This window comes from Apaloderma vittatum, unplaced genomic scaffold (genome assembly GCF_000703405.1).
Source record: "Apaloderma vittatum isolate BGI_N311 unplaced genomic scaffold, ASM70340v1 scaffold18485, whole genome shotgun sequence".
NCBI classification, from domain to species: Eukaryota; Metazoa; Chordata; class Aves; order Trogoniformes; family Trogonidae; genus Apaloderma; species Apaloderma vittatum.
Window position 1 is genome coordinate 1 of NW_009715662.1, and position 14,088 is coordinate 14,088.

At 37.5% G+C, this 14,088-nt stretch overlaps 1 protein-coding gene across 1 annotated transcript; it reads right to left on the reverse strand.

Moving 5' to 3' along the window:
- Positions 1-1,781: 1,781 nt before the first annotated feature.
- On the reverse strand, positions 1,782-12,447 carry LOC104268619 (serine/threonine-protein kinase Nek3-like). Its single transcript, XM_009869239.1, is given in 15 exon segments — positions 1,782-1,910; positions 1,912-2,096; positions 2,481-2,615; positions 3,591-3,737; positions 4,079-4,178; positions 4,999-5,045; positions 5,625-5,694; positions 6,050-6,250; positions 7,886-7,940; positions 9,042-9,128; positions 9,248-9,315; positions 9,986-10,069; positions 11,121-11,218; positions 11,439-11,532; positions 12,326-12,447. Coding segments are annotated over 15 exon segments (1,617 nt in total). The 5' UTR covers positions 12,443-12,447.
- Between the last annotated feature and the right edge of the window lie 1,641 nt (positions 12,448-14,088).

Genomic DNA, 14,088 nt, shown 5'->3' on the forward strand with positions numbered 1-14,088 from the left:
GCTTAGCCATAAGGATGTTGTGAGGGATGGTCACTTGCTGTTGTTCTCGTGGGAGACTTCAACTTCCCAAGTATCTGCTGGAAATATAACACAGCAGAAAGGGAACAATCCGGGAGGTTCCTGGGATGTGTGGAGGATAACTTCCTCAGACAGCTGGTACGTGAAGCGACCAGGGAAGGTGCCCTGCTAGACCTTCTCTTTGTGAACACAGAAGGTCTTGTGGAGGATGTGACAGTTGGAGGCTGTCTAGGGAACAGTGACCATGAAATGATTAAGTTCTCTCTTCTTAGAGATGTTAGGAGGGGGGACAGCAAAACCGCCACTTTGGACTTCTGCAGGGTGGACTTTGACTTGTTTAGGAGGTTACTTGATAGAAAAATTTGTCCTTATTTATGAACAAATGAACTTACTTCCATACATGCAATGATATATATAAAAACCTTTTCACTGAAGTAATTAAAGCAAAAGCTCACCTCTGGAGTTTTCAGAGGATTTAATAATTGGATGAATTAAAGGCTCAAATATTTAACATAGCTAAATGTTTTCCAGAACATGCCTTTCAGACAAGATCAGTTATTTCTATTATGCAGTATTTCAGTATGCAGTCTGGAAACTTTGCCCATTCGTGTAGTGTTACACCAACTCTTTGAAATATGTCAAAGGGGCAATCTGAACAAGGTTACTAGCAATAATGCTTTGGACTGAACATTTCTGCAAAGCTATGATCAACTCTGAATGCAAATAATTGTACAAATCTATATATTAAATATAAGTGTACTAGCTAAAAAAAGTTTGTTATGCATTTTCCACCCTCAGTTTTATGATACAGAAAACATGCCCAGTCAGGATTTTTTGACTGAAATAATTTTATTAATAACTACAACTATTAACAACAATGATTTGGGTTATAAATATTGGCAAGCCTAACTGCAGCAATTACATGTAAATTCAAGTTTTCAGTCACCGTGTTTCAATAGCATTTTCAGTTCTGACACCCAGTCTGGGTCATCTTCCTCGAAGTCCCTAAAAACAGATTTCGAAACATTATTTTGCAAAGCAAAATACAACTTCACAAATCTCTGCTTTTCTCCCCCTAAAATTACCCTACAACTAAGACAAGTTATGTTAAAAATATCAATGCCAGACTTACTTCCTTATTTACCATTGTGATTAAGGAACCAATAGATGTTCCCTTTTGAATTTACTCCAGTAAGTTTTAGAAAAGCAAAACTAAACACGTATACTAAGAGACAGAAAATGTGTTGGTATCAGCAGCTTGCAGCTCAACTGCAGCAATATATGCGCAAGTAGTTCTTCTCCAAGTGCCACAAAAATAAGCAGTGACATAAACTGAAATCCTGAGAATCCAAGAAACCTCCCCAAAGCATACACATATCTGTAAAATACAGTATTTCTGCTCAGAAAGTATTGATGTACACTCTGCTTTCAAAACCAGAAGTGAGTCGCTAACATAAATAGAACATAAAAGCTAAAATGTTCCTGCAAACATGTCTCAGTAAGTAGGTACCAAGTGATTTTATAGCACTATGCATTAAAGAGTAGGAAGAATAATGAACAAATACAGCAAATATATCGCTAGGCAAGTGGTTTGCAACTGGTTATCCAATTTCAAGGTCAGAGTACAAAGATGTTTCGTGCAAGAAGGTTTTGCCCTTTACTCTGGATCTAATTTCATCTCATGCTTTCATATTCAAAGTCATCAGCAAACGATTAGCATATCTGCCAATAACAAGCAGGCTGCTTAATCTCAGATATAGTTATCAATAACTATAAATATAGCAAAGGAAGCCTGTAAGATATCAAATACTACTTAGTATTACATAAAAGAAGGATGGATTTAGATGCTGAGAAAAACACTGATTTTTTTTTTTCAGGGGGATGTCTTTTTCAAAAGATCACTTTGAGGAATGAAAGAAAACAAAAACACAAGGAAGTCATTTGGACATACGTGTCATCTTCATCAGATCTAGGTTCAAGTCTCTCCGAATCTACAACAACAGCTTCATGTTCACCATCTACTTCATCAGATGCTTCAGCTTCATCAGAAAGTGGACCTCTAAACATGTTTTCAGAAGCTTGGAAAGCATAAAAATGAAAACATCACCAAAATTATTAAGAATATAAATATAGTTTGATTTGTTCTTAGCAGATTCCAGGATGGAGTCTGCACAGCTCTGAAGTCGCTGCGTTTTTGTCACAAGCTTATTCGTCTACTGATCTGCAAGTGAGAGTCCACCATAAAAAAATGTAGCGGAGACGTACAATCACTTGTGAATTCTCAAGCTGGCTTCTTGCGAGTCCAACTTTCATTTGGTAAACTTTAAAAAAAGCAAACCAGCCTGTTGTGACATGGTTTCAGGTGCACAATCTCTATGCGTAAGGGCTATGTATGGAAGAAAAAAAAGTTTTTATTAAAACACCCGTTGGCAAAAATGTTTGCCCACGAACTGTGCATTTACCTGGTTTATAAATTGTGTAGGTTTTAAATGCTAAGCTGACATCTGCGTTACTGAGAATGTTCATCAGGGTCTGAGGAGTTTCCTTGTTCCACTGCTTACGTGGCTTCTTTCCACTGTAGGTTATAACACGGCCACCTAAGTATAAAACCATTAAAAATACCACTTAGACAAAAGTGCATTAGCAGTGCGGATTACAAAGATCACACTCAAGAGAGAAATACAGGAAGAAAAGGGTCTAGGTGTTTCCACCTGTAGCTCTGGTGACCTCTCAACATGCTGGGGTGGACACTCAGCATTAAGAGCAAAGAAAACTAACGAAGGCCACAGCAGAAACTGGCTAAGGGGTGTGAGGAGTCAGACTCTCTGCAAGTTTATTTTGGTGGCTCTATAAATCTCGCAAAACTGAGCATGTGGCCATTTTTGTGCCTTTTAATAGCAGAACACTCATATACACACACATTCTTCTGTCCTCTTCCCTTGCGCCACAGGTAATTATCATTTAACATTCCTGTTACAGCTTGGGAATTTCCTCACTACTTGTATCTTGATTATTTATTTCAACAGCATCTATTCACGTTTACTTAGAATACAGATCCCTGATCACATGAAATAATTATAACGATCACACACAGTGTGGGGTATTTTAAAATGGAAACCTTTTATACTTGAAGCGTTCTGATTAAAAGCTGTTGATGTGGAAGAATCTCGGCCTCACATCTGAGGTACATTATTATAGTTGTTGTCATTAGCATTATCCGTATGTGATGCTATAGGATGTTACATGCTCTTGACAGGCAGCTCATTCTGCATCAGATAAATTCCTCAGTGTTACCCCCACAAATGGCAAATTAAGAGGAGGGCTGGTAGGAAAAATTCTTAGCCATGAATGTAACATTATAGTTGCTAACCTTATCCGTGGCTTCCATCACTCTCTGCCACACAAGAGCACTAAAATTCTCTTTAGCACATTGGACTTTTTGAGTGTTTGTTAATAAAATATTTTCAAGTTATTTTTATGTCATTTTGAATATTGTAAAGATTTTGCTTTCAAAATCTGTAAAGAAGCACTGATATTCCTTGAATTAAAATCTGCATTTAATTAAATCTTACTTTGAGCCTCTTCAGATGTAAAACTAGATGAAAGCAAGGATGCATTTTCCAGGACATCCACTACAGTACTGGGTATCCTCTTTTCCCATTGCCTCCTCTGGAGATGCGACAAATCAGTAATTCCTGGGAGGATGGCAGAAGCTTCTACTGTAATTGCAACAACAATCAAAAAAAAAAGATAATAATGAGCATCTAACCTGATTCTCTACCCATGCAAACTAGTTCTAAGCACAGAGCACTCCACTAACGGTGCCATTTGATTCTGTGAGTACAAGTCTGAGTTTGTATTTACTCTATCCCAAATAGTTTCAAATAGTAATTTTTTAGCACTTTGGCCAAGATTTCTTTTTTTTTTTTTTTTTTTAAAATAAGCCTCAGAAGAGCAGTAAGTAACAGACAGGTGCATGGCTTTCTACCTGTCTGGATTATTACACTGAGATATCTCTACACAGAAGGATATGTATCAGCCTTAGAACTATAGAACTTACCCTCTTCATCAGATTTCTTTTGTTCCTTTGTGCTTTCCATCAAATCCTTAGTACCATTTTTCCTTTCTAAGGGATTGTGCTTGCTTTCATCGTTACTTTGCTTTAAAAGAAGAAAGACTGTATTAATCATCATCCTTGTTGTCAAGAAAAACAAAGCAGTAATATTAACATGGCATGAATTATTTTAGTATTAAACGTCTGGCCCAAAGATCTGAAAACTAAAGCACCTACACCATGAAGCCAAGTGCAATTGCACTGTGTCTATCATTGCACTTCATTTCACACTGTGTGCCCATTTTTGACAGATCATCTCAGTTTTTGAAGCTAAGCAGATAAGTAGCGTCTTGATGCAATTTGTGCGTTGGTTTTTTTACATATAAGAACAGTAGCAATATAAAGATAAAGGAGTCATATTCCCAGGGAACACAAGACACACCCAAATATTAAGATTCTCAGATTGACAAGTCTATTAAAATAAAAAAAAACCATGCCCTACTGGCAATTAACTTAATTCTGTTCACCCGAAATCTCACATTGGCCCTAAAACCTAATGAAAATCATGACCATTTCCCCAGCAGCCTGTTCAAAATGTGTCCTTAAAGCAAAGAAAGTGCATCAATTTTTGCAGTGTCTCCAAACTTAGAAAAACAGGAGATGGTTTTTATAGTTGAGTGGGCTTTTGTTTTGACAGGGCTATAAGGAAATCCACTTTGGAACTAAACTAAGTGTGGGAAGCATCAAAAAGTTAAAGTGGTGGGAAATGCACAGGAAAACTCTGCAATCTGAACACAGATGACAGCTGACCTGATAGGCTCATCTACAGTTTAGCATACTAATAATTTTCCATATGAACTTTTCTATAATAGAGAACATTCTATATTACCAAAATGAAAATAGTTTACTTGTATTTGAATACTCACTCTATTTTCTTCCTTATTATTTGAGCTTCCACCAGCCATGACATTACCTGATACATTAAGGAACATGTTCAAGAGTTAATGCCTTTAGCAAACATTGGTGGTAAAGTGGTATTCCAGAAGCGTGACAGCAAAACCCGTGAACCAAGCAACAAAAATCATGTGAAAGCTTCTTCACAATTCTTTCAACGTAGCTCATTCTGAACAGGGAGTCCCTCAACTATTCATTTGCAAAAGTGTACAAATTTTGGTGCAGCTAAATTCATGCAGAAGAAGAAAATCCAACATACTCTCTAAAAATTAAATAATGAAAATTACTTGCTTCACCATATTCTGGAAAAGAAAGCACTGTCATATCTACAATATATGCAACAGCTAAAACTTTTGCTTATTTTAAACCAGAAAGGTTTAATTCTATCACAAGTCTTAAGACTCACAACGCAGGTATTGCAGCTCTGCATTCCTCACACTGAAATATAATTTATACCCTTGAAGCTTTTTTCCATGCAGTTTCAATACCATTAGACTTTGAAATAATAAAAGTAGATTTGAACATATAATACTAATGTTTTATAGCTTATTAATGGTCTTACAATTCCTAGTCCTTTCATCAATAGTTGCTGACTTACCCTTTGGTCTTGCTGCACTGCCTTCATGTTTCTTGGTTTCCTTTAATATCTGCTCAAACTCATCTGTCAGCTGGAATATGTATGAAGAGATGTAAGTACTCTACCATTTTAAACTTTCTCAAATTGCTGCATATGCTACTTGTTATTAAAAATACTTAGCATACAAAAGCACTGTTACAGTTGACAGATAACAATATCTAATTTTAGCAGCAAAATGTCAATATTCAACTTCTATTTTCAGAACAAACCCTTCCTAAAACTCATCATTTTCTGAGAAGTCCACAACTGTACATATGCCTTTTAGAGTAGGACCTACACAACACGACATTTCATATCGCTATACACTAACAAATCACAAGACACTGCTTTAGTATGTCAAATGTATGTACTACTGTTTAAATCTAGAGACAAAGAATATACTGTACCTCGGAAGGCACACAATTTTTGATGAGTTTGCTTAAGCAGCCTCTTGCAAGAATAGTACTGGCTGATGGACGATTCTTGGGATTTCTCTTAAACATCTGTTTTATTAAGTAATGAAGTTCATAGCAATAGTGAGATGGTAGTGGATTGTAGGACCCTTTGCATATCTTAAGGATGAGATGTTTCCAGCTATTGGCTTGAAACTGCATTAAAAATAAGTGAACATTAGAGTACAGAGTTTAAGCATAAGATAAATAGCAGCTGACACAATTTAAGAGCAACTTTAACAATTATTCTATAAAAACACATGGTATGTATCTGCATAGGCTCCCTATTACCATACTGATCTGGCTCCCAGTTTGACAGTTTCAGGGCTCTAATTCAGAGGTCTGGAATGACCTTGCGTGAAAACACCAGTAACTTTCCTTTACATTTTGTAGGGCTATTACTTGGGCATTTGTTTAACAATGACAGAAATATAATTTGCTTAGAACTAAAACATCACAGTTTGCATGAAAAGTTTGACTAAAACTAGACGATAACAGACACTGCGAACAATAACCTGTACAACTAGAAACCAGGTGGGAGTTACTCCTGTAAAATTAGGATTGTTCACATTTTTCTAGGAATACAGCATTGAGAAAATTTGGATCATCTTAGTGTCCTTTACTTCATACACTTGAGATCAGAATCAAACTGCAAGAGTGAAACTGTAAGCCAGGAAAGAAGCAGACTTCAATTTAGAAGAAAATAATAAAAAAACCATCAGAAGTAGCCTTTCACAGCACAAGTATCCTCTTGCAAATCTACATGAAATGGCTGAAGTTGTTACTTTTTTCAGCTGACTGTTATCCAGTCTTCAGCCAGGAATTACTGCTTTCAGGTACAAGCCATTGGAAGAGTTTGATTCCAGCAGTGACAGCCTGAGCAAAAATGCCTGAGAACTTCCACCTCCTTGCAGAAAATTTGCTTACGTTGTACTTGTGAACTCTCATACTGCTAGCAGCTATAGAGAATCTTTTGCCGAGGTACAGGATTTCAAGCTATAGTATTAGTCCAATGAAAGGCATGTGCTGCTTATAAAAAAAAATAAGATCTCATTTTCTTGAGAAACAAACGTATCCCGCTAAGGGCTGTCGTGTTAGCCAGGCACCTCTATATGGGAGCCAGAGGAAGTTATCACCTAAGAAGCACAGAATCAACACTGTAAGAGAGCGTCTCAGAAACAACAGAGAGACAGAACGATCCATCAAAATTCCCACTGTCCCAACAGGAGGACGAATCTTGGACTTCAATTTGAAAAATAAGCAAAGAGGTGTACCACTGGTGTGAGGCACAAAACTGCTCATTGCTTACTCTCTTTGGCTATGCTTGCACACAGTATCTGCTCTTCAGCAAAGAGTGTCCTCAACTCCACCTTTAGTGAACATCTCGGATCTTGTAAAATGCCATGCTTGTTGCGACACCCCTGCAGCTATATGGAACCAGACTGGCACCTGCTGGATTCCTTAGTAAACCTCAGATCACCTCACAGATACTGAGGAAAATGAACTCAGAAAGAAAAAAAAAAAAAAAAGGAAAAAAAAGGGGTTTTCTTAACAATTTAGAAAATTGAGTGTTTTGCAAAAGGGTCTGATAGGTCCAAGAGCTGCTGAAAAAAACAGAAGGCATGTAGTAGAGGAGGGTTAGGAAGGGTGAAGCGATACTTCCCTCTTTCAGATGCAGCAGCAAACATGTTTGTCAGATAGCTCACTGTGAATCCATCACACAACATCTAACTGCTAATTAAATTTTAAGGAATTCTGAAACTTTTCTCATAGCCATAAAGCTATACTTACTGGATGTCTAAGAGTGCACAGCTCATACAGAATACATCCCAGAGACCATATATCACTGTAGGTATAAAGAAAGATGATAAATTTTGAACCAAAAATCACAAATTAACATCCTGCCTAGAAAAAGTGAAATTCATTTTGTGTACATAACTGAATGGAATATAATAAATAAATATAAAAATAAATGTACATAACCATAAAAGACAATACAATTATGCATTCAACCTCTTTAGTGGGAATGATCTTGCTTACTTTATTCCACCTTGATGTAAAATAGATGACTGTCATACAGTTGTAGTTAGTGTTTTATTCTCAGAGTGTCTCCTAAGCAATTTAGTGCAACAAGATTCATCCTTCCACTCTTCAAAGCCTTTGCACTCCACAGCCCTTAACATCAGATGGCAGACACACAATCCTAATTCTGAGAGTTGGAATTCTGGCCTTGCCAATGAGAATTCTCCTACCAAGAATAAAATCATCACCTTCCACCCAAAGTGAGTACTGCCTCCCGCACAAGAAGCAGCTGATGCCTTTCTTGAAAGAGAAGCAGCAAAAACTTAAGCACTAGAAGGTTTCTCCCCTCCTCCGGCAACTGAGTCACTTGTTTGAGGCACAACTGGGGTCACAGAATGGATCTAGGGGAGGGGATATAAAATGACTTCATATTTTGGAGTCTGGGAGGAAGCTGTAAATGACATACTATCAAGATGCTCTCAGAAGTTCTTCTATAAGGGACCAGAACAACCAGGCTCTGGAAATTTAAGTCACTGGTTCTGTAGCCACTATCCCCACATTATCAGGACTGGCAAGAAGATGTTAAAAAGTAAGACCAGCTGAAATAAGACAACCAGCCAAAAGACAAACACACACACGTGTTCATATTTGTATATACTTACCCACCCAAATGAACAGAGAGTTCTGCACAGCAGTTTTCAAACTTTTAAGAATAAAGATATTACATACTCAGTTACCTATGTAAAAGGGGATTTAGGCCTTTTAATCTTAAAAAACCCTACCCTGTAATTACCTCTTTCTAAATATTCCTCAGCTCAGTATCTTCTCCGAATCAAATATAAATAAGATACACAGCCAGACTGAGATAACAATAAAAGACATACATCAGTCAGGCATTATTTGTGACCATTGCAAACGCTAATACCTTTTGTTGTTGTAGGGCATGCTTTCCCATATTTCTGGAGGTACGTAATAAGGAGTTCCCACATACGTGCAAGCGTATGACGCTGGACTATTGAAACAATAAAGAAAAAATGCCAGATGAAAAGTGATTATTTAAGAGACCTGTACTATTTATCAATGGTAAAATTAAACTTTACTCTACTGAGAGCAGTGGAGATATCTACATACTGTGCAAGAAGGCGCGCAGATCCAAAATCTCCCAATTTGACTTTTCCATTTTGAGTGAGGAAGACGTTCTGCATTGCAAGAGGACAGATTTGCATACTTAAACATTCTAGGAAAAAATTCTGTAGCTTGGGTATACAGAAAATGCAATGACAATCACTTCTGATATTTTATATTTCCTTCTACTTGCTTCTCCTAACACTTCTACCATAAAAAAAGTTAAGAACTATGTTGTGTTTTAAGGGAGATGGAAAGGTTATGAGCTTAAAGCTCCAGCTCAGTCAGAGAGGAAGAATCAGAGCTTAGAAATGCCTTAATCTCTATGCTGTACTCAAACTACTAAGGTCACACTTTTTTTTTGCATTTCTATCTTTCTGCTAGAAGACGAAAAAAAAAGAAAAAACTAGAGGCAAGATATTTACAAACTGCACAGCCCATACACCTTTTATACTTGTTACTGTTTTAAAATACATGCAATTGGCACTATCAGCAGTGTGGGTACGAAGGGCACGGCTATACTTAAGATGATGTTTACATCCTCAGTATTACATCATCCCATACACTCAGCAATTTCATTTACCTAATATTCTTATGCCTAAATGAAAAACACAGCAGGTAGCAATAACTGGAAATCATGAAAAACACAGCATGTAGCACAGTAACAGGAAATCATGAAAGAGGGAACTGAACTTTTGCATACAGAGTGAATTTATTAAGGGCAAAAAGACTTGCTCTGTTCACCTTGGATTTGATATCTCTGTGCAACACACGTTTATCATGAATGTGCTTCACACCCAGGCACATCTGCACAAACCAGTGAAGGATCTGAAAAGAGTAACCAAGAGTTATAACAGCTCAGTGTTGTACATAATGAATACTTTACCAACAGATAAAAAACATTAAGAAAGAAAAAAACAGACAACAAATCACATTCAGAATATCTGGAAGTTGACATTAACTTCTGCATAACAGCCTCCAGTCAGCGTGGTAAATTGAATTCTTTATGGTAAAGTATATTTTAACCTGGCAGAAGGAATGTTTGCTACTTGTGTCTAGAAAACCCTAATAATATATAACAATAACAAAGCTACAGAGTCACTATACAGCACTTTGTAAGCACGCAAATTACATTTTCATAATTAATTAGCAAATTACAAAACAAAAAGAACCCATACTCAGATAACATACTGTTTCTAAAAGGAAATGTATCCTTTTTAAAAGTAGGAAATAAAGTTCGTAGAGATGCTTGGCCAGTCTAAATATTAGACCAGGTGTGGATTCTAGTCTTCTCGTTTTAACTACAATGATGCTTCTAACTGTGGCACGAAGTAGCCTTCAATCATTACGGTGCCACTTTGGACCTTCTCCCAAGTAATTTTATAGCCTCTGTGACAAAAGGAGTTAATGCCCGCTGAAGGAGTTAAACAATTAATTGCTACATAATATGTAGGCATTTAGTCTCCTGGCTAGTTTCATTTATCTTACCAGAGTGCTTTATTTACTCTTCATTTGCAGTACCTCGTACTGTGCTTTAAATTCTGAAGGCTGAAGTTTGTGATAAATTCTTACGCAGTTGCATATATTCATGCATGCAAACCTGACTGTATTTTTTGCATTGCTGGTGCATTTCTCAGGCATAGACAGCAATTTCGCTTCTATTCCTTTCAGTCCAATTTCCATCTTGTTCTGCTGGAAATTATCAAAGAAATGATGGTTCTATTCTACGTATAGAATAGATTATGTATAGAAATTACTTTGTTTCACTTAAGGTACTTTAAGGTATTTGTATACCATCGTTTTATATGGTATAGGATGCCTCAGTGTACATGAAAAAGGATTCCTAGGTCCTTGGTTCAAAAAAATGTCTTTTTCTTACCGTATCTTCAGGGAACAACTTTCCTCTTTGGTTTTTAATCTTTTGCATTAGATCTCCATCATCACAATATTCCATCACTATATACAGATGTCCATCAGCTAAATTTTAGGTAATTTAAGAATAATTAGTAATTTAAGTAACAGGGTAAGTATATCATTGCTGCTATAAAGCTCCAACTACATGCTACATATTATGTATTATAAAAACCATGTATTTTGTTTATAACATGTACTATAAACCAACAAAAAGAGTAATCTCAATCCTTCAGGAGTATGCAATTTAAAACAAAATAAAGATATTCTAAATTTTTATATTTACCTTCAAATGATTCTTTGTAGGCAACGATATTTGGATGTTTCATTTTACCCAAAAGAACTGCTTCCTTCCTAGAGTTCTCTACATCAGATGAAGACTGAAAATATAAGTACGCTTAAATAAATGTCACACTAACAGATTTCATAGATACATGATGCACCTCACTTTCCCGAAGGAAAATATTTTTAAGAATTGTTCTTCAGTTATATTAAAATAAGCCATTTAGAAACTTGAAAACTCCATAATTCTTTAATCTATAGTTTATTACTAGTTGAAGACTTCTTCAGTTTTTTGGGAGGTGGTCTGCATTTTTTTTTAAATTTGAGAGGCTGTTTTCCTACTTCATTTAATGATTTTTTTTTCTGTTTTAACAATGCAGAACTATGCAACAAAGCAGCACTTACTGACTTTGGAACTGACAGTCTACACTTGGTATAAAGGCAAGTGCTCAGGTATTAACTGATCTTCAGCCTCAATAAAGCCAGCACATCCCATTTTGTGATATTTTTGAGTTGGCAAAGTGCAGAGAAGGTAACCTGAATAACACTACCAGCAGTAATACCAGGATAATTTCCTCATTAGGTATTGCAGATGTAATCTGCAGGCAAGGACATCAGGGAAACAGAGGTTTCATTCTAAGTGTCCTGCCATGTGGTAGGCTTCCCAAAAGTTAACCACACACCTTCTGAAACAGATCACAATTTGCTACTTTACTTATTATCAATAACATTGACTCTGACATAGCTACCTAGTAGCCATATCATGCAACTGTCTAATGCACAAAACTCTCAGTGAAAGTGTTCAGCATCTCAAAAATATATCCAGGATTATGATTTATTTTAAATTTTTTTTTTTAAGCTTGGGTGAAGTGAGGTACATGTCACACTTACCATAGGAAGTCTTATTTCCTTCATTGCATACTTCTGGTTACTGATTCTATGATGAACTAGGAGAGCTCTGCCAAAGGATCCCTCTCCTAGTACTTTCAACACTTTGTATTGTTCCATTCTTTGTAAGCCTAGGTGCAACACTTCAAACACTCAAGGAACTTGTAAACTTTGTGATGACCTTGATTCACTCTTTGAAACTTGTTGTTAACATAATCTGCGTGAGAAAAAAAACCCCACAAAACAGTAAGAATGACTGATAAACGTGGGCACCTACAACTGTTCAGCATTACCATAAATACAATTCCAACCAGATACCATGGGTTTGCTGAAAAGGCCTTCAGAAAGTTAATTCAACATATCCACTGTATGTCCACATATTTAAATTCTGAATGCTAGAGCTCTTTAAAGAGCTCTTCTTTTCATTACCTGCACTTCTACAAGTGGTTTTGTAACACTAAACAAAACTCGGCAGCACAAAAATATAAACAATAAGCTTTATGCTTCCAGTGACAATTCTCACCTAAAGCAGGATAAGCAGGATCAAACTGGAAAAAGTTACCAGTGTTCATGCACAAAGACCTCAATGACTGACAGATTTAGACTAGAATAGTTCGTTTGGAAGGGACCTACAACAATCATCCCATCCAACTGCCTGACCACTTCAGGGCTGACCAAAAGCTAAAGCATGTTATTAATAAGGGCATTGTTCAAATTCTTCTTAAACACTGACTGGCTTAGGGCATTCCTCAGGAAGCCTGTTCCAGTGTTTGATTACCTTCTTGGTAGAGAAATGCTTCCTAATGTCCCAGAATCACAGAATATCAGCGGTTGGAGGGACCTTGAAAGATCATCTAGTTCAGCCCCCTGCCAGAGCAGGATCACCTACAGTAGAACGCACAGGAACGCGTCCAGGCGGGTTTCGAATGTCTTTGGAGAAGGAGACTCCACAACCTCCCTGGGCAGCATGTGCCAGGGCTCTGTCACCCTCACAGGGAAAAAGGTCTTTCTAATATTTTTGTGGAACCTCCTATGTTCCAGCTTCTACCCATTGCCCCTTGGACATCACTGAGAAGAGCCTGGCTCTGTCCTCCTGACACTCCCCTCGATATAAACGTTAATGAGGTCACCCCTCAGCCTCCTCTTCTCCATGCTGAAGAGACCCAGCTCCTTCAGTCTTTCCTCATCAGGGAGATGTTCCACTCCCTTCAGCATCTTTGTGGCTCTGTGCTGGGCTCTCTCAAGCAGTTCCCTGTCTCTCTTGAGCTGAGAGGCCCAGAACTGGACACAGTATTCCAGATGTGGCCTCCCCAGGGCAGAGTAGAGGGGCAGGAGGACCTCTCTTCGTGTAACTTTGAACCACTTCCATCTCTAGATTTACAGTTACAGTTTACTGGCTTTAAAACACTGGCACTCCAGTTACGCATAATTCAAACACCGCTTTATGCATATACCTGCAAACATGGCGTTTTAATGGGCTGAGGAGTTGGTTTTAGAAGGCATCTCAGGGCTTGTTTCTGAAAGGATAAGCTGCTGATTTACTTGGAGACTGAAAAACAAACACTGATTGACTGACTTGAGAGCACCAACAGCACCTAAGTGAGAAATAAGCAGGATGTTTATCTGGGGAATAGAAATCCTTGTGTGCTTCCCATGAATTGCAATTACACCGGGTAGCTACAGCTTCTTTACCCCGAGGAGGGGGAAATCGAATTCCCCCCCAGAGCCCCCCTCAAAACCTTACCGCGGGAAGCGGTACTCACCTC